The sequence below is a fragment of the Ptiloglossa arizonensis genome, chromosome 6, assembly GCF_051014685.1.
Source record: "Ptiloglossa arizonensis isolate GNS036 chromosome 6, iyPtiAriz1_principal, whole genome shotgun sequence".
Classification (NCBI taxonomy): domain Eukaryota; kingdom Metazoa; phylum Arthropoda; class Insecta; order Hymenoptera; family Colletidae; genus Ptiloglossa; species Ptiloglossa arizonensis.
The window spans coordinates 21,699,147-21,719,113 of NC_135053.1; the positions used below are offsets into that span (position 1 = coordinate 21,699,147).

Consider the following 19,967-nt stretch of genomic DNA (forward strand, 5'->3'; position numbering starts at 1 on the left):
GAGACAATTCCTGGTGGTAATTTGTTAAAAAGATTTGTTTAAATTTACACGGAACATTCTCTTATCTATACCTACATACGTTATAAGAATCGCTCTCGATCGAGCGGCATCGTTCCCATCGCTACTTCCGACAGTGGAGTGACTAAAAAAAAAAAGGAAAAACGATAATAACAGAAAGAGGAAAATCGAGGCTGTTTCGCATCGCCGGCTAACGACAATCGTCGGTGTTTTCTTTGTTGTCACTGTTACACGATAATAAAGCATGTGTACGTGAGCATGAGAAACGCATATTCGGCACCGACCAATTTCCCAGATTCGCGCCTGTTTCTTTTTTTTTTTTCGCGCGCGCGCGTGCGTGTCGCGCCAACCGGAAGAAGAGAGACGTTTTCGAAATCGTCGAACAAGACACACGCGCACGCGCGTACTCTTCGTCACGCTGAAATCGACTCCAACCGATCTCTCAACCGACCGAGAACGCGACGAGTGTGTTCTTCTCGAGTACGAAGACTCGCGGAAGACTTACGTTTCGCGGTCGTTCGCGTAATTGCAATCGACTGAGATAACACCAGCTATTTTTTAACCAGATTAACTTTCTTCGTCGCCTTCGTTCCCTTGTCCTCGAACGCTTCGTCGAGTACGAGTGTAACGTTTCAACGACGATCGGGTACAATCGATGCCCGATACCGTGAAAAGAATACTATCCGAGGTCGGTGCTGAGCTCTCCGTTTCGAGTCGTCTCGACTTTTGTTAATAATTTTCGAATCGTTTCGACTTTTATTAATATATTTCGAGGTGTCTCGATTTTTGTTAATATATTTCGAATCGTCTCGACTTTCGTTAATATATTTCGAATCGTCTCGATTTCTGTTAATATTTTACGAATTGTCTTGACTTTCGTTAATATATTTCGAGTCGTCTCGATTTTTGTTAATAATTTTCGAATCGTCTCGACTTTCGTTAATAGTTTTCAAGTCGTCTCGATTTTTGTTAATATATTTCGAATCGTCTCGACTTTCGTTATTATTTTACAAATCGTCTCGACTTTTGTTAATATTTTACGAGTCGTCTCGATTTTTGATAATATATTTCGAGTCATCTCGATTTTCGTTAATATATTTCGAGTCGTCTCGACTTTCGTTAATATATTTCGAATAGTCTCGATTTTTGTTAATATTTTACGAGTCGTCTCGATTTTTGATAATATATTTCGAGTCATCTCGATTTTCGTTAATAATTTTCGAATTGTCTCGACTTTCGTTAATAAGGTTCGAGTCGTCTCGATTTTTGTTAATATTTTACGAGTCGTCTCGACTTTCATTAATAGTGTTCGAATCGTCTCGACTTTCGTTAACATATTTTAAGTCGTCTCGATTTTTGTTAATAGTTTTCGAATCGTCTCGACTTTCGTTAATATATTTCGAATCGTCTCGACTTTCGTTAATATATTTCGAATCGTCTCGACTTTCGTTAATATTTTACAAATCGTCTCGACTTTCGTTAATATTTGACGAGTCGTCTCGATTTTTGTTAATATATTTCGAATCGTCTCGACTTTCGTTAATATTTTACAAATCGTCTCGACTTTCGTTAATATTTGACGAGTCGTCTCGATTTTTGTTAATATATTTCGAATCGTCTCGACTTTCGTTAATATATTTCCAGTCGTCTCGACTTTCGTTAATATTTTACAAATTGTCTCGACTTTCGTTAATATATTTCGAGTCGTCTCAACTTTCGTTAATAATTTTCGAATCATCTCGACTTTCGTTAATATTTGACGAGTCGTCTCGACTTTCGTTAATAATTTATCAAGTCGTCTCGACTTTCGTTAATATTTCACGAGTGCATCGCCAATCTCGACCCTCACGGTTGCATCTTCGATGCATTCCTCGGCACCGAACTCTCGGACACACCCTCTGTCATTAACCAACAGCGACAGTATGCGAATACAGCAAGAACTGTCGCGCTAACGATAAACTTCTCTTAACCAACGACTAATCCCGAGTTGTATCTCACCACGTAATGGATAATAATTCCGTCCAATCGACGTTTTCTTTTTTTTTTTTTATATATATATATATATCCCCCTGCCGCGACGTCCGCGCGCTACGACCCGAACCGGACAGTGTCAAATGATTTTCTATTTTCTTTCAGAAATAAAAGCAAGGAAAAAGCATGCAGGTAAGAAATAATCCGCATGGAACGAACGCTAATTAAATGGAGCTAATTTAGTGCATGACCAGTACGGGCCGTTCTACGGCCCAGTTCGATGGCGCTCGGTAGAATGGTTCTAGAACCCTGAACGTTCGCTGGCATTAAGATCATTAAGAATTCTCAGTCGCTGTACCTTTTTTTTCTGCATTATTCGATCCAGCGGATTAGCTAATCCGGATGAAAATGGTACGAATGAAATTTTAATCGACTTGGGTAACGTAACGTCTTCTCGTCTACTTCTCTTTGGACGATCACTTGAACAATTCGCGGCACAGGGTCGTTTTAGATTTTGGTAACGATACTCGCGATCGAATGATCGACGAGAATTGAAACGCGACTCGTGTTACCGATTATAGAAATTTATTCGCAGAAAGATACTCTCGATCACTCGTTTCCAACTTCTACAACCACCCTGTACGGTTACTGTAATACAATACTACGTAGCGTACTCTCTAGCAAATTCTATTCTCTTCGAAATTTGCAAGGTACTTTGGTAAACGTATATAGCTACTAGATAGAGTAACACTTGGTCCAGGTTTCTTGTAATATAGCGACACAGTTCGCACGCATCCTTCCTATCGAACGTTCCCTTTGTCGTTTGCGCGACAAAACCCTACGTTTCTCTCTACTCTAGCAAGTAGATCGTCGATTTTTCTATTCTACGGACCCAGAACAGTCGTAACCAACGACCTAGATTCCGTTACCTCGATCTCCATCCATCTACGTTGCAACTTCCCAGCAACCGACAATTCTCTTCGTATACCGGACTCGCGCTTCTCTGTTCTGGTAACGTCAATTTTTTTTTTCTACGGTCTAGGGTAGTCGTAATCGATCACCCAAATTCTCCATCCACACCCTCGATTTTCCTTCATCAACGTTACGCTCTCCCCAACACCTAAATTGTACACTCTCGATCTGGATTCACCTACGTTACAATCTTTTCGCGGACTTGGTTTATCTGCGTTATACTTTCGACGATGATCATCAAAATTCTCCTAGTGATGTGCCTCTATTCCAGCAACTAGCTCTAGAATAGTCGTGATCGATCACCTTCTAAATTCACTTTCTACCACTTCGATTTGGATTCACCTACGTTATAATCTTCGAACGATCTGAATTCTACTACTTAGGTTGTACTTTCAGCAACAATCACCAAAATTCTTCTTGTAACACATATGCCTCTGTTCCAGCAACTAGCTCTAGAATAGTCGTGATCGATCACCTTCTAAATTCACTTTCTACCACTTCGATTTGGATTCAGCTACGTTATAATCTTTGAACGATCTGAATTCTACTACTTAGGTTGTACTTTCAGCAACAATCACCAAAATTCTTCTCGTAACCCATGTGCCTCTATTCCAGCAACTAGCTCTAGAATAGTCGTAATCGATTGCCCAAATTCTCCTTCTACTTCCTCGAACCGTCCTCATCTCTCAGCAACGATCACTAAAATTCTTCTCAAACCCACGATTCTCTATTCCAGCAACTAGCTCTAGAATCGCCAAAATTCTTCTCAAACCCACGATTCTCTATTCCAGCAATTAGCTCTAGAATTGCCAAAATTCTTCTCAAACCCACGATTCTCTATTCTAGCAACTAGCTCTAGAATCGCCCAAATTCTCCTTCTGCTTCCTCAAACTATCCTCGTCTGTCAGCAACGATCACCAAAAGTCTCCCCAAACCTACGTTTCTCTATTCCAGCAACAACCACCAAAGTTCTCCTCTTATTTCAAACCCACATTTCTCTATTCCAGCAACTAGCTCTATAATAGTCGTAATTAATCGCCAAAATTCTCCTTCTACTACCTCGATCTATCCTCGCTCTCCCAGCAACAACTACCAAAGTTCTCCTCTTATTTCAAACCCACATTTCTCTATTCCAGCAACAACCACCAAAGTTTTCCTCGTATTTCAAACCCACATTTCTCTATTCCAGCAATTAGCTCTAGAATAGTCGTAATCAATCGCTCAAATTCTCTTTCTACTTCCTCCATCTATCCTCGTCTCCCAGCAACAATTACCAAAAGTCTCCCCAAACCCACGTTTCTCTATTCCAGCAACAACCACCAAAGTTCTCCTCGTACCTCAAACCCACATTTCTCTATTCCAGCAATCAGCTCTAGAATAGTCGTAATCGATCTCCCAAATTCTACTCCTATTTCCTCGATTTTATCCTTGCTCTCCCAGCAACAACCACCAAAGTTCTCCTCTTATTTCAAACCCACATTTCTCTATTCCAGCAACAACCACCAAAGTTCTCCTCGTACCTCAAACCCACATTTCTCTATTCCAGCAACCAGCTCTAGAATAGTCGTAATCGCCCAAATTCTCCTTGTACTTCCTCGATCTATCCTCATCTCCCAGCAACGACTACCAATAGTCTCCTCAAACCCAGGTTTCTCGATTCCAGCAACAACCAGCTCTATATTCCAGCTAATAGTCGTAACCGATCGTCCAGATTCTCCTTCCACTTCCACTTCCACTTCCTCGATCCATCCACGTCTCTCGACGAAGATAACCGAAAAACTCCCACATCCTCCCCTCGGTTCGGTAGCTTCAAGTGTCCCGCGGAGGTCTAGCTTCCGCGGTACAAACTTTCTTCCCCCGGTAGATGCATGCGAAACGTCTCCGCCATGCGAACGTACGAAAGGAACGAGAAAATAGGGAGACGCGTTTCGACGCGGTGTAGAGAAACGATCGAGGGAAGTGGCGCGCGTGAAAACGTACAGGCGCAACGAATGCAACACGGTAACACACGATCATTGGTTGAACACGCAGAGAAAGATCTTGGTTTCCTGCGTATTGGCTCGCTGAACGTACGCGTGAAACGTACGACGGAAGCGTTCAGCCAGTTCCTGGGTGTGGCAACTAGCAGTGCCAGCAGCAACCACGAGAAGCTACACAAGAGCTGGGGATCGGCGGATAATGTGCAGGTAGAGTGTGTGTTTCTCGAAAATTGCCACCGACACACATCCAGACTCCAGTTTGCTTGACCCTCTATAATTATTCAACCCCTGGACGCCCGATCGTATCCAAGCTCGAATATTATGCGACCGATGCGCGAACTCGTTTTTAATATTAACGCGCGGCTTTCCGTACAGGTAGAGGATGCCGAGAAATTACCGTGCACGGTTAAGCCCCGTAAAAAGAGATACCGGCCGGATCGTGAACGATTTTAATCGAAAACCGTCGCTTTTCAACCTTGCCTAGACGGTGGTTTCTGCGAGAGTCTCGGGCTTCCGAGACTCCTCTCGGTCTTTGTTCTTACGAGCGTTCCACGCGAGTCGTTTTCTTACCGTAATCGGATGGAGGAAAGAATCGTGCGCAGAAACTTCCCTGTGGAGGAAGAAACTATGCGACGATTACTATTACGACTGTTACGTGAAGTTCTCTGTGGAGGAAGATACTCTGCGACGATGACTATTACGCTAAAAGCTCTCTGTGGAGGAAGAAACTCTTTGACGATGACTAGTACAGTAGAAACTCCCTGTGGGGGAAGAAAATCTTTGATGATGACTATTATGACTATTACGTGAAATTCTCCGTGAAGGAAGATAATTTTTGACAATGACTATTATGACTATTACGCTAGAAACTTTCCTGTGAAGGAAGAAACTTTTTGACGATAACTATCATGACTATTACGTGAACCTCTCTGTGAAAGAAGAAACTTTTTGACGATTACTATTACGACTATTACGATAGAACCTTCCCTGTGGAGGAAGAAACTTTTTGACGATGACTATTATTACTATTATACTAGAAATTTCCCTATGGAGGAAGAAACTCTGTCACGATAACTATCATGACTATTACGCTAGAAACTTCCCTGTGGAGGAAGAAAATCTTTGACGATGACTATTATGACTATTGCGTGAAGCTCTCTGTGAAAGAAGAAACTCTTTGACGATAACTATCATGACTATTACGCTAAAAACTTCCCTGTGAAGGAAGAAATTCTTTGACGATTACTATTATGACTATTACGTGAAACTCTCTGTGAAAGCAGAAACTTTTTGACAATGACTATTACGACTATTACGCTAGAAACTTCCCTGTAAAGGAACAAATTCTTTGACGATGACTATTATGACTATTACGCTAAAAGCTCTCTGTGGAGGAAGAAACTCTTTGACTATGACTATTACAGTAGAAACTCCCTGTGGAGAAAGAAACTCTTTGATCATGACTATTATGACTATCACGCTAGAAGCTCGAATCGAAGGAGTGCAATCTTTCTATCTCAAAAGTACTTTAAACCATGAAAAATGACCATCAACCAGCCATCTTTAGATGAGTTCGTCGATCGATTCTTTCTTCGGTCCGAGTACACATAGAAAAGACACGATACATATCCCCACTTTGGTCTACTAGCTCCCTTATCGTCGCACATCACTCTTGCTCGTGGATGGTGAGGAAGATCAACGATAATAGCGACGATAACGTAGCTAGAAGACTCTAGAGTAGAGATCTAAACTATTTACCTTCTCCTCGGGTACCTACACTACGCGTAGAACCTTCGGTGAGAATACAAACTTCTTCGATAAATTATTTATAGAAAAATTTAAAAAAGCAATTACGAGGTCGTCCAGAGGTTGGAACACCATCGTCTCGTGTCTAAGACTATTTTTTCTCGTTACCGAATAGTTGGACCAGAAGATGATGCCACCGCCAAAGTACGCGCCCATCAAGAAGAGGAGGAGCCGCAGAGCGCAAGATTTCAGTTCGTCGCGGGATCATCACGCCGCCAGTCAACCGAGCACGCCGCTTCTACAAGGGAAAGTGTCGCGGCCCAATCAACAACGTCGACCAACGTCAACGACGGTCGTCGGACCGCCCAGGACCCAACCGAACAACGACTCGGACTCGGACACCGCGTGCGGTTTCGATTCCGCGTGGCGAGGATCCGCGCAAATGTAGACCAACCGCGTCCGTCTTGTCACGAACACCGCCAGAGGCTTTACCGAATCACGATGTACCTTTTCGTCCGGTCTCCTTGGACAACGCGATGTTGTTTCTCCGTCTACGCCAAGCCGATCGCGCGACAAATTCTTTTACGTCCGGTAGAATCGAAAATTTCACGTTCAGAACTCGAGAAACAACCGTTTCGCGCGCAATTGTACTCAGTTCCGTCGTTCGCCACCGCGAGGGACTCGAGCGCAGGTCGGAGCGTGATCTATTGGCCGCTCAAGGCCACCGTGGAGCTACCCCCACCATACCGTGGAGTTACCCCCACCATACCGTGTAGCTACGCGGCAGTCCGTAGATGCGCGCGCCCTCTGGCGCGATCGAGAGGCAACTACGAGCGACCGTACTGAATTCGAACCGACGCTCGTTGAATCGCGTAATTATTTCATTGTAAAGACAGTCACCCGTTTTATTGTAACACCCCACAATATCGAAGATACGACCGATGTAATAAAATGAACGTCTGGCTTGTAAAACGTAGGAACGTACGGTACCGCGGCGTGTATTGTTGTTGAGCTTTAATAGGTTACGGCGGCGAGAAATTTAAGGAACGATTTCAATTCCGGATTTACGCGAATTTCTTCCGTCGAGGAATAATTAACTTGCCGATCGATCGCCGAGGGGAATAAAGCTTCCAGTCGTTGGTTTTCAAAGGGATATTCGCACAGTAGTTTCTCATTGCCAGATTTTTACGAGAATCGATATTTTTCTACGTTGCAGAGACGCACACGTATTTTGATGTTATTATTGTTACTGTAGTTTCTGTAAGTGCCTTATTTAACGATTAGACGCAGCGGTTTAGGTTGTACCAGTGTCCCTTTCGCGCACGAAGACCAAATACGTACTCCTGTAAGCGCGAGAATGAGATTACGACTTTTTCTATACGAGGTGTTCTATGCACAATTTGTTTCTTTGTAAAGTACTTCTCGCTTCAGAACGGAGCAACGATCGATGTACCAAGTAGTAATGGATTTTAGCTAGTATCCCGACTGTTGTTTTATCATACTATCGATATATGTACCGAAGAATTCTTTGTTGTAAATTTTTAAACGAGATGTATAAATAACCGTGTCGATCAAGACCAAATTAACTGTACGTGTAACATATTCTGAATCATAAATATTTATACTGGATATCATTTGGTGTATTGTGATAAATTATCAAATACTAAGAAGTGGAGCAAGAAATCTTTCTGCTCGAGAGTATACCGATTCCAACCCCTCGTCCTACGTCATGGTTTTGTAGCTGAAGAAACGAGGAATTACATGAAATTACAAATCGTAGAATGTGATCGAACGGTGCCTTTGCGACGAATCGACAACAATATTGCTACGCGAGAAAGTCGTGAATGTCTTATCGGTTGAAAATCATTGATCATTATCGACCTAAATTTTCGTCAAAATAACAGTAGAGAACGAAATTCTTGAATTTGCTAACATTACCCATTTCATTTCATGACCAAGTTAAACGCAAAGAATACCACGAAACCTCTGATTTTTTTTTTTCCTTGAAAGTGAGATGAGGTACGATCTCTTACAGTTTCCACCAATCCATGCACCTATGTCTCTTGGAGGGTGATCTGTAAACCAGAAATATTAATGTACCTGTATCCAATTAGTAATTTAATGGACAGAAACTCTCCCTTAAATTTAGCTATAATTAGCTCTGTATCTACCCATTTAAACTTACCGCCCTTTCTGTTTCCATCCTCTCCAGAATTACATCTCCTTGGTTGGATACCATCTTATCCTTTAATCCCTCTATCAAATAAGGTCTGTCGCAAACTATACTCACTAAGACCTTTTTTAACCTCCAATTTGTCTCTTTAATTTTATTCTTTCCAATTCATATTAATTTTTCAAGAAACCCACAAGTGTCTCATTTTTTATCTAACATAAACATTAAAGATCACACCTTTTCCTTCGTGCTATTATTCTTTTACCTTTATTTTATCCTCTGAAACGCTCGAAATGAACGCATTCGCTCCAACGCCCTCTAACCAAATCCAGTTGAAACCCCCACTGATTTTTCAGGAGGTCGGTAATTCAGTTTGTGAAGCACCATTTCCATAAAATGTCCAGACTATACTATACCTCGTTTATGGCACAATCTATTAACTAGTACCAAAACTATATTTAATATTTTGTCAAATTTTTCACTAAAGGTCACAAAGTGTCTTTGCCGTGATTTATTTATCGTAAACAATATTTACACAAACGTTTTAGGCAATGCTTTTTCGTATTACCCGTATCGAGAATTCACGAACTCTCTTACCAGTTTCGTATCACTTCCAACGTTATCGATATGATTTGTATCAAGACTACTAAGTATAGAAATTACAAATAAAATGGCGGGAGTTAATTATATTGGTATTTAAAACCGCAAGATACAAACAGTTTTTGAAGAAATTTGCAAGATTGATGATCAACAAACAACATATGTACCTAATGTCAACTGAAACAGAATTTGGATCCAACTTTCGCAATACGCAAGAATGTATGAAACTTTAAGTACCCTCATTTAACGTAAAAATATGAATGTAATTCTAATGTGTTTTAATAAATTCATTTTTAGTACTACAAACAATATTCTTTATTTCCTTCCATGATGTCTCCTATATTTAATCCTAAATTATGAGGCAAAGAAGAGGAATTAATATTTTACGAAATCGGTCATTCAATTTGCCGGACATAAATTTTCATAGAATGTCCGGTCTATCCTACACGTCTTATTTAAGATGTATAGTATGAGGTTATGTTCAACAATACATTCTAAATGTCTTTGATAGTTACTAATAAAAGTACTTATTAAACCTATTTATTGTATCTATTATAAATATTAATAAGAATCAATATGAAATTCCTTACTAATTCGATAAAATCTTGTGTCGCTCGTATTGGTACATTAGTGGAATTTGAGAGAATCCCTAATGTTAGCTTTGAAACTCCTCTCGTTCTTATTTATACAAGGGTAAATTTTGTTAACTAAAAGTTTGAAATACGTAAAAAAATACTAAAATTAAAACCGCATTTTTATTAGGGAGGAAGTGTACCACATTTAACTAAAGATATTTTTAAAACAGTCACCTCAAATCCACATTTATTATCTGTTCCACTTGCTTCTACAATGTTAATGTTTGAATCAATAAAAGATACTAATATTAATCTTGCAAATTTTGTTGGTATGAAGGTACAATATAATGTTTCTTTTACTAATTTTGCAGAATAGTCTTTCTATTCATCAAATTTCAATTTATGAATATTTTTATTTTAGGAATATATAAATTTTCTCACAATTCATGACCCTGCTCACATTACACCTTCGGGTTTTCAGAGACTCGATTCTGTTTCTATATGGGTGAAAAATATGAGGCATGTATTAACAGCTAACAAATACATGGATATTGTTGAAACATTTAAACCAGATTTCTATGTTGCATTATGCGATGGAGATACTAATATTAATAGCAGTAAAAAACGAGCTACAAAGGCTGTACATCGTAGTGAAACATTGTTTGAACAATGTTTATCTAGACATTTGACATCCAAAATTTTAAAATCAGTAGCAATGTTAGGTGCCATTGAGGGTGGCTATGATATAGAAGCTCGAACATCGTCGATAAATTATTTAAAAGATAAACCAGTAATTGGATATGTGATAGATGGATTGCATAATAATGGACCAGATGTCAAAAACATTTCATTGGAACAATTTAAACAAGTAGTGGAACATTCCATTGTAAGTAAAAAGATTTTTGTTACATATAAATGTTTTCTTATAGGTTTTAACTATTTCAGAGTCTTTTACCTATTGAAAAACTAAAAGTATCAATGGGATGTTGGAATCCAATTACAGTAATAGACTTTATCGAATTAGGTGTAGATATTTTTGATACATCGTATCCGTACGTAGCTGCAGAGAATTCAGAGGCTTTAACTTTTTTGTGTGATCACAGTGCTTGTAATAATGATGCACACGTGATATCTTTCGCAGAGAAGAGGTGGTATAAAAAAAATTATATTTATAATTGTTACATGTTTGTACTAATTATATTCATGTGGTAGGTACGAGGATGATTTTTCTCCAATATGCTGTCATTGTGAATGTCTCGCATGTAAAAATCATACTAGAGCATATTTACATCATTTATACAATACCAAAGAAATGCTTCATAAAGTATTATTAATGATGTAAGTATTAGCTGCATAGTTATTTATCGATATTGCATTACCTACTTCTATACTAGATTCTATTTTCAGACATAATATACATCAGTATCTCGAATTTTTTAAAGCCATTCGTAAAAATATAAGTAATGGTACTCTTGGTCAGTACAAGAAAGCAATTAATTTAAAATTTCTAAAAAATAATGATATTTAGTTGAAGTCTATAGATGTAAATGTGGAATGTACAGATACATAATATATTCTACAAACATTATCATTTATTAAATTATTTTTTATTGTAATAGTATTATTAGTACTATTCGGGTAAAAAATTTGGATCTAGATAATTATAAGAAGAGTTACTAAAACTTTGTGGAAAATAATCTAAATCATAGCTTCTAGTATACTGTGGTTTTATAGGAATTAGTCTATGTAATGTATCGTGTACTGGTTTCTCAATTTCTAATTGTGCTACTGCACAATCACCACAAATATCAGTTCCATCTGGACATTCTGCACAATGCCATCTTGTACCTGTTAAAGGTTCTTCTTCACAGATTGAACACTGTAAAGAGAGAATTATTAAACTTCAAATTTTCATAATACTTTCTCATAAGTGTAATTTATACTACCTTATATCCAATATGTTTATATTCGGGAGAAAAATTTTGTTCTTTCTCAGCTTTTACTTGTCTTAATAATTCTATATGTCTTAATTCAGGATTATCATCAATAATACTATTTCCAGCATCATCTTCCTATGTACATAAATCATAACAAAGATAGTGGTACAAATTAAATTTAGATTAGAAAATTAATACCTACAGATTCTTCTGTGACTGGTTGTTCCTTGCTTTCATCAGGCATAGTAAAAGACATATCCTGATGAGGGAAAAATGTAGAACGTCGGAATAATGAGTAGTTACTTCGTTGATGTCTATGACCCATCCCTTTTTTAGCATCCAGTTTCAATTTTGGACCTCGGCCAGGAATAGGTAAACCAGCTCTTAAGAGTTTAATAAAATATTTTTGGACTCTACTAGAAACTTGTTTTGGGGTTCTATTACCTAAAAATAAAGTAACAATAAAGTAAAGTGTTGAAGAAAAATAGTTTAATTAATAATGTACCTAAAGCATTAGCTATTTTGGTCCATCGTCGCATTTCTACTTCTTCCGGTGGATATTCAATTAAAAGTTCTTCTAATCTCCTCTGTTCCTCTACCGTCCACAATTGATTGAAAGTTTCTGGCTTACTTTCGTCAAAAGCACGTCCTCTTACTAAAATCTAAATATTTCAAATATCCAAATGAACAAATATAAAAATTATAGAAAACTTAATTCAGTATATACAAAGTATAACTTGCCTTTCCATTCTCTTGTTCCGCCTTTGTTTGTATATGAGGTAATGCATGTCCATGCCTTGTTTGAGGCCTCATACGCATATCAGGTACAGCTATGTTATATTGTGTCCAATCAAGGTATGGAATTTCTGCAATTTTTTGCGGTCCTGGTAATTCTGGAAGTTCACCATTTTGTATTTGAGCCACGAAAGATATTGGATCCTTTAATGCATTGGAACGAATTGACAAAAGTTTATCTAAATCCTCTATGGCTTGAACACGTTGTGCTTCGAGAATTACAATTGTTTTTAAAAGAGTAGTATAATCCTTATTTCCTTTCAGTGCTAAGTGGTCAGATTCGAAATAAAATTCATTCGGCTCTTCGTCTTCACACTTTTTCTCTTCATCTTCCATTGCTAATCAATATTTAGCGTACATCATAGGTTATACGCGTGTTCAATGTAACACCTTAACCTACAGTATTTGTCAAGTTGTTCTTAACAACAATTTTTTTGTCTAAAAAAGTACAAAATTAAATTTTAGCTCTTATATGTAAAAAATTTAACTTCTATGTGTATCATAAAAGTATAAAAATTAAACAAACGTTAAATTAATGTACCTAATAAACGATTATTACTTTCAATGTCTTGAAAGATTATTTGATATACAATATCTCTCATTAATTGAATACGAAAAGCTTTCTTTCTTTCCTTCTTTGTTCCCATTTCCTTAACCCGATCCTAAATTATGAGTCAAAGAAATAGATGTAAGTTTCAAGTTTTGTTTGATTATTCGTCCTTTATTGAATGAGATACATATCATAGAATAGTGGCCTGAGAATAAATGGGACATAGAATATTAAAATAAATAGCTGTAGATTTGAAAATATTGTTAGTTTCATCTTACTAAAGTTTTTTAAATTCCATCTGTGTGAATGAATGTAATTTGGCTTTGTGAAACACAATTATGTACAATAATCAGGTTTCTACGTTTACCGACTTCGATGCTTCATTTGAATTATCTTCTAGAATCACCATTTTAAAACGAAGATGTCGTCCTAAAACTATTGATATTTTGTTAGGTCGGTATTTCAGATTATACGACGCGACTTCCATAAGATGAAACAAACATCTATGCTATATCTCGTCTGTGCTTACTATGTACTTATCGATTTATAAAAGAACAAACGTAACCAATAGAAAGATCAAAATTTTCTTAAATTTGTTATAAGTTTCGTCAGTTACTTCACGATACAAATGTACAGTTTCTTTTCTAATTTGAGGTATTTTAATTCATATCTGCCACAAATTGTTGAAGATTAATCTGTAATTCCTTGATTGTTCGTTGTAGTTTACTCATTTATAGTCATACAAAACACAACAAGTATTTTGTACGAAATGTTCGAATAAAACTATAATTTTTCAGATTCTGCACTTTCTTGCAAATTAATATCAAATTGGTTTTAACTTAATCTAACTTACAAATGTTTAGCAACACTTGTTAACATAAAATCGAAAGTTTATTCTATGAAAGCGCTGTATCTTTTACTAAAAAATGTACGATATATGTCATCCTAGCGTAAGTATGATTATATTTAAGTGACAGAAATATATGAAATATAGGAATATTAACAACCAATAGTAGTTGCAGTTCAATATTTTTAGTATTACTATATTGAAAAACTTGGATGTACTGATCCTGTGAAAATAAGTACAACGTTTTACGTTTATATTGAATTATGTGAAGGTAACTGTAGTACTATTATTAAATTGGATTTAGAGGTATCTTTTACTTAATGATAAAATTTATCGATTAGCAAGGCGATATTGGGAAGTCGATTATAAATATAACGAAGGTCTAGATTTGCTGTATTTAGAAGTTAAGAGAAAGAAAAATTCAGAAACAGAAATTTACGTACCTTGGTCAACATTATACAACATATCCCTTAAAAGAATAGATGAAATACAACAAGGTCTGAACATTGAAAGGTAAAAACATCTGTTATAAAATTTAACATGTGTATTATATTTCGTATTATATAAATAAATAGATTCGTTTTGTACTAGGGTTGTATTTGTTTTTAAATCTGAAGACAGTACCAGCATTATTTATAAAGTGACTAAGGGTCTTATAAAACCTATGGCCCCAGAAGCAACCAAGTTGATGAAGGAAAAGGAGGAAAAGAAGTCTCAATTGGAAAAAGAGATTAAAAAAAATACTTCAAACTTGTACGAACTAGCAAAGTCTTTAAATGCTGAGGACAGCAATAGAGATGTTGAACCTGGTGTCAGTGATACAAATAATATAACAATAGAATAAAATTGTTTTCATGCCAGAGAATTGTTAAAAAATTCCCTAGAGGAACAGTAGAAATTAAATACAGGTTCATTGTATATTGCTTTCAGATATTTATTATTCAAAGTAGGTATTACTTATATACTTGAATTATTGTATACTCAAGAAGTATTGCTAAAAGTTACTTAACTATTCGGAGTGATATGTATTAAGCTGCCACTGCAAATGTATATGTTAAATAAATTACTTCTTAAGGATATTCTGTAGGCATCCTTTATGTAGGGATACTAAACACTACGAGGCACATGCTGTTTCATTTCTATCGGATAAAGATAAATATAGTGAACATTTTACCTAGGGTTAGGATTTAGTAGTCCTACGTTATTTTGTATATATAAAAATAAGTAACGAAAGTATATTCTAACAAGGTTTCTACTTTGAGTGTTAAAAATAGATCTATCTACAAAAAAATTGGCGACACCTGTATTGTATATACATTTTTGAATCATCAGTTTTCGAACGACGCTTCATTTTTAAAGTTGCGGTATACATAAAGAATTTCACGCTTGTAAAAGCCACTTATGTATGTGATGTTAATACAGTATTTTTTTTCTCATATCCATAGTATATATATATATATATATATACATATACTGTATATGCATAAGTATACATATGTTTCAAGTGTAACGTACTATGTAATTAATACATTGACAAGAAAATATCTGTTAATAAAGAACAATTCCTTTTTATAGAAATATGTACTTTGGCAATTAAATATGTAAAAATAATATAACTCATTCGTATAATATAAAAATAAACGCTTTTTAAATATTAGTAAAAAGTTGTATTTTATGAGTTACGTTCATTGTACCTTTTTTAGGTAATTTGCAATTCATTTTTATTCAAATTGAAATTTTGTTAACAGATTGAAACTGTAAACGTTTTTAAACATTCTGATACAACATATTTTCTTGCCCATTACAGAAACAAAGTGTTATACAATTCTTAATATCCTTGTATGTTCTAACTAAAGTTATGTTATAGTTATTCGACTAAATATTAAAACCTATATATGAGAATTATATAAAAACAGGCACATTATAAATAATGTGTTACATGAGCACCTCTGTATAAGTAGGTTTCCGTTTTAATGTACATGGTCTCGGTAAAAAATAGTTACCAAATGTTAATTTATCGGTGCATTAAGGCAACTAGAATTCGAGGTGTACTCGAAACTATCACACGTGATACAATCAATTTTCTGTTTCACAATTTTAAATACTTTTTTTAAGAAGATAAACGAGTTCAATTTCATACGATTAAATTTATAATGCAAGAAAATTTCAAATGAAACCCATTCATGTTATTATCACAGCATTATAATTTATAAATATCGTGATCCATTGCTTGCCACTTTTCCCTAAAATGTTCAGACCTATATTTTCCATAGAAATGTAATTAGAATTTACGTAAATAAAAGCCATTTGTATGATTGGACAGGTTCCATTTAAAAAATTCTTTTATACAAAACATGATTTCAACTGTTCAATTTTAAAATATTCTTATATAGAAAATGATATTATAAATAAATCTGATGAGTTGATAAGATTATTAATGAAGGAATCACTGATGTATTTATGCATTGTAAATCTTAATAATAAGTAGTGTATTATATGTTACTAGTGATACTTTTAGAAATTATTTATACGGGAATACGGATTTACTACTTTAAATAAATTTACAGGATGTAGAAGACAAGAATTCTAACAGGGCATTAAAACGATGTTAGTACAAAAACTCTTTCTGTAACTAAGATGTAACGCATATATTTATGATGATTGTACAAGATAATCATAATTGTCCACAAAACCGGAATACAAAAGAAAAATAAGGAATCTGTAGAGTGATGACTATAATTAAACGTGAATATGAGTACTAACAGTGTGCTACTACGAACTTGTTACTTTTGTGATATAGTGTTGTGTAATATATCAAGCTGAACTATTGTACTTATGGACCTTATGCATTATTATCTTTCGACGTTTGGTTACATATTTACAAAGTATAGCACTAGAACACCACAGTATTCTATCACATACTGAAAACGTAAAAATATGTAACTAAATGGTGGAGTACAATTAGTAGGGATATTAAATAGGAATCAAACCTGGAGAAATTTGTTCGACAAAAAAGAAGTCGATATATTCAGATTGTGTGTAAATAACTGATGTCAAGTTCATTGTAAATAACTGATCTCATCTTCTGATCATATTAATGATTAGGTACATGTGACTAATGTAATTAAAGTGCTCAGTATTAACTGTAGTTACACTGATTAACATTGTTGTACATAGTGCCATTTCTTCGTTCAATTCCCTATCACATGAGCATGAGCAAATACAACTACATTTTGATTTATTTTCTGCACTTTATGAATCTTCGTATGTTTATACAGCAAATATCCTTCACGTTATACGAGGATATAAATCTGAAGTAGTTGAAAAATGATTATTATACATAAAAATGATACGTGTACGATGAAAATTGTAAAATAATACTTTGATCCAAAAAGAAGTAATTTCAGACGTTTGGTCAGTATTTAGAATCATGATTACGAAATCCGATACATTTTTCATGAAGCGATAGAAATCTTTATAAATTTAGATCCCAAACAGCAATAGCTTCGTATCAAAATATGAACATGCTACAAAAGTATATGTATTATTTATGTTTCTTTTCTTGTCTTTCAGTTGATTACATGTGAACGTTATTTTAAAGTATTTCAAATGACTACAAATATTTCTTATATTGTATATTGAAAATAATTGCAATAAATGTAAATCTGAATGTATAACTACAAGTTAAAAGCCTGAAATTCATATATTAATTAAAAACCTGAGATTCAACGGTAGAACATAATTTTTTTTAATTCTCTATATCTGATTATATCATGATACTAAAAATAAAACATCTATACAATACATAACATTACGAAATGTGGAACATATTATTCTGTCAATTAAACAAATACATATATAATTACTGATATTATTGATTGCGATTCGATTGTCCCTGAAATGATGTATGAAAAAGTAAATAGAACACTAAATGATTTGCATATCAAATTTAACAAAAAAGACGATCAACATTATCATTATGGCTAGCACCAGTCAGCCATGTATGTAAAATCTTTAAATAGATTTTGTTCTAAATCGCTAAGTGGTCTAGGATCTTTAGGCGGAGTTAGATGGGGTTTTTCTGATGTAAATTCTTCATCAAAATTACTGACATCTTCCACAGAATGCTGGAATACAAGCACAAATGCAATGTATCGATAAATGTACGCGCTTATCGTGAAGTATTAATATGGAAAATAAATAAAATGGAAGACTTACAATTACTGGAACAAACGGTGGCTTTACACGTCTCAAGAGTAAATCATCCCAGGTTATATGCCTAAAGAATGCTTGTTTTTTAACATCCTCAGCATCTCTTTCACTACTACCCAATCTTCTATCGGGGTTTTTTCTTAGCAACTATAATTAAACGTAAATCATAAAAGTTATTTGAATAATATTGGTTACATTATTACATTAAAAAGGAAACAGTATCTTTACCCTCCGCATTATTGCTATTGCTTCCAAAGAAAGAAATCGTGGATAACGAACTTCATCATTTACAATGGAATCAAATACTTCTTCCTCGTCGTCACCTGGGAATGGTGACTAAACAAAATACGTATTAATACATTGAAAGGGATGTCGATGTACATTTATTGAATTATACTGAACTTACTTCACCAACAAGCATTTCAAATATTAACACTCCAAGACCCCACCAATCTACAGCTCGTGTGTATGAGGTTTCAGTAAGAACCTCAGGTGCTAAGAATTCTGGTGTCCCACAAAATGTTCCTGTTCTATCTCCATATCCCATTCCTTCTTTACATAAACCGAAATCTGCGATCTTTACGTAACCCTCTGTATCCAATAATAAATTGTCTAATTTCAAATCTCTGAAAATTTAAAAGAATCATTACAGAAGTGGCATAAAAGTATTATATTTAATTTGCAAAAGAATTCTTTAACACTTACCTGTAGATAATTCGACTTTCGTGCAAATATTGTAATCCTAACACGACGCAAGCTGAGTAAAATACAGCTCGTGGTTCTCCAAAAACATCCGCGTGTATATGCATCATGAGATCTCCGCCAGCTGCATATTCCATTACGAAACACACATGTGCCTACAAAGAAGAGAGTTTTTATTTTCGAATAATTCGAATAAAGAGTGAGGGTTGTGAAATGTGACTAAAACAATTTGTACCTCAGTTTGAAAACAAGCAAAGAGGTTTACAAGAAAAGGATGACGCGTAGCATTGGCCACTTCGAATATTCTTTTTTCCGATAGCAATGATTCTACTTCATCTCTTGCTATTATGTCTCCTTTCTTCAGTGCTTTGATCGCAAAATATTCTCCTGTATTTCTATACTGCGACAGAATTACTTTACCAAAATGACCACGGCCAAGAACCGAAAGTAGCCTAAAATTATCTATGGTCATCCCAGTAAGTTGCGAATGTCTTCTAGACTCATAAGCACTGTCTCTGTATTGAGAAGGCTTACTCGGCATTTCATACACGACCTACAACCGTGAAAGCATTCGTTTTAGAATAACATGTTCATCCTAATGTAATAATTACATTACCATTAATTATTTAACCATTAATTAATAGAATTAAGTATTGTTATTTAATCCACCATAGATGTGTTAACCATAGTTACGAGATACTAAACCTTAAGTTTCAATATAATGCATACGTTATTAGTGTACGTAATGGATAAAGTTTACACAGTTATATATAATTTTCACAGTACGTACAAGTATTCTTAGTAATTGTTAAAAGAGTACCCACAGCTGTTTCAACACGAAGTGTTTGCAATGTCAGAAGCAAGATAAATATAAGATATTACACAAAACG

At 35.3% G+C, this 19,967-nt stretch overlaps 5 protein-coding genes across 11 annotated transcripts in view; 3 read left to right on the forward strand and 2 right to left on the reverse strand.

Moving 5' to 3' along the window:
• Positions 1 to 7,331, forward strand: part of LOC143148749 (uncharacterized) — a 78,462-nt gene extending 71,131 nt beyond the window's left edge. For both annotated transcript variants that reach the window (XM_076315401.1, XM_076315402.1), the window contains 3 exons: positions 2,155 to 2,181; positions 4,993 to 5,147; positions 6,862 to 7,331. In XM_076315401.1, coding sequence (XP_076171516.1) covers positions 2,155 to 2,181; positions 4,993 to 5,147; positions 6,862 to 7,134 — 455 coding nt within the window. In that variant the 3' untranslated portion in view covers positions 7,135 to 7,331. The remainder of the gene's footprint in view (positions 1 to 2,154; positions 2,182 to 4,992; positions 5,148 to 6,861) is intronic.
• Positions 7,332 to 9,940: 2,609 nt separating this feature from the next.
• Positions 9,941 to 11,573, forward strand: LOC143148114 (queuine tRNA-ribosyltransferase accessory subunit 2). The gene is made up of 6 exons (XM_076314044.1): positions 9,941 to 10,152; positions 10,222 to 10,371; positions 10,456 to 10,920; positions 10,980 to 11,182; positions 11,247 to 11,372; positions 11,442 to 11,573. The coding sequence occupies exons 1-6, from the start codon at positions 10,036 to 10,038 to the stop codon at positions 11,560 to 11,562; spliced, it is 1,182 nt and encodes a 393-aa protein (XP_076170159.1). The 5' UTR covers positions 9,941 to 10,035; the 3' UTR covers positions 11,563 to 11,573.
• Positions 11,574 to 11,620: 47 nt separating this feature from the next.
• Positions 11,621 to 14,114, reverse strand: LOC143148464 (ZZ-type zinc finger-containing protein 3-like). 2 transcript variants are annotated; one of them, XM_076314818.1, is made up of 7 exons: positions 13,723 to 14,114; positions 13,308 to 13,521; positions 12,713 to 13,204; positions 12,477 to 12,633; positions 12,174 to 12,415; positions 11,981 to 12,106; positions 11,621 to 11,913 (listed from the first exon to the last, which is right to left on the reverse strand). In XM_076314818.1, exons 3-7 carry the CDS (start codon positions 13,100 to 13,102, stop codon positions 11,665 to 11,667), a joined length of 1,164 nt encoding a protein of 387 aa, XP_076170933.1. In that variant the 5' UTR covers positions 13,103 to 13,204; positions 13,308 to 13,521; positions 13,723 to 14,114; the 3' UTR covers positions 11,621 to 11,664. The 2 variants fall into 2 exon arrangements, with proteins under 2 accessions (XP_076170933.1, XP_076170932.1); XM_076314817.1 differs by having other exon boundaries at positions 13,595 to 14,114.
• LOC143148466 (uncharacterized) lies at positions 13,807 to 15,646 on the forward strand. Of its 2 annotated transcripts, none has more exons than XM_076314823.1 (5): positions 13,807 to 13,946; positions 14,114 to 14,266; positions 14,353 to 14,434; positions 14,505 to 14,676; positions 14,755 to 15,646. In XM_076314823.1, the coding sequence occupies exons 2-5, from the start codon at positions 14,243 to 14,245 to the stop codon at positions 15,005 to 15,007; spliced, it is 531 nt and encodes a 176-aa protein (XP_076170938.1). In that variant the 5' UTR covers positions 13,807 to 13,946; positions 14,114 to 14,242; the 3' UTR covers positions 15,008 to 15,646. The 2 variants fall into 2 exon arrangements, with proteins under 2 accessions (XP_076170938.1, XP_076170937.1); XM_076314822.1 differs by having other exon boundaries at positions 13,871 to 13,970.
• Positions 15,647 to 15,758: 112 nt separating this feature from the next.
• Positions 15,759 to 19,967, reverse strand: part of Pkn (serine/threonine-protein kinase N) — a 39,979-nt gene continuing 35,770 nt past the window's right edge. For 2 of the 4 annotated variants that reach the window (XM_076314806.1, XM_076314808.1), the window contains 6 exons: positions 19,313 to 19,630; positions 19,081 to 19,232; positions 18,782 to 19,001; positions 18,604 to 18,711; positions 18,382 to 18,522; positions 15,759 to 18,290 (listed from right to left, as the gene is read on the reverse strand). In XM_076314806.1, coding sequence (XP_076170921.1) covers positions 18,147 to 18,290; positions 18,382 to 18,522; positions 18,604 to 18,711; positions 18,782 to 19,001; positions 19,081 to 19,232; positions 19,313 to 19,630 — 1,083 coding nt within the window. In that variant the 3' untranslated portion in view covers positions 15,759 to 18,146. The remainder of the gene's footprint in view (positions 18,291 to 18,381; positions 18,523 to 18,603; positions 18,712 to 18,781; positions 19,002 to 19,080; positions 19,233 to 19,312; positions 19,631 to 19,967) is intronic. The other 2 variants (XM_076314805.1, XM_076314804.1) reach the window with 2 other exon arrangements.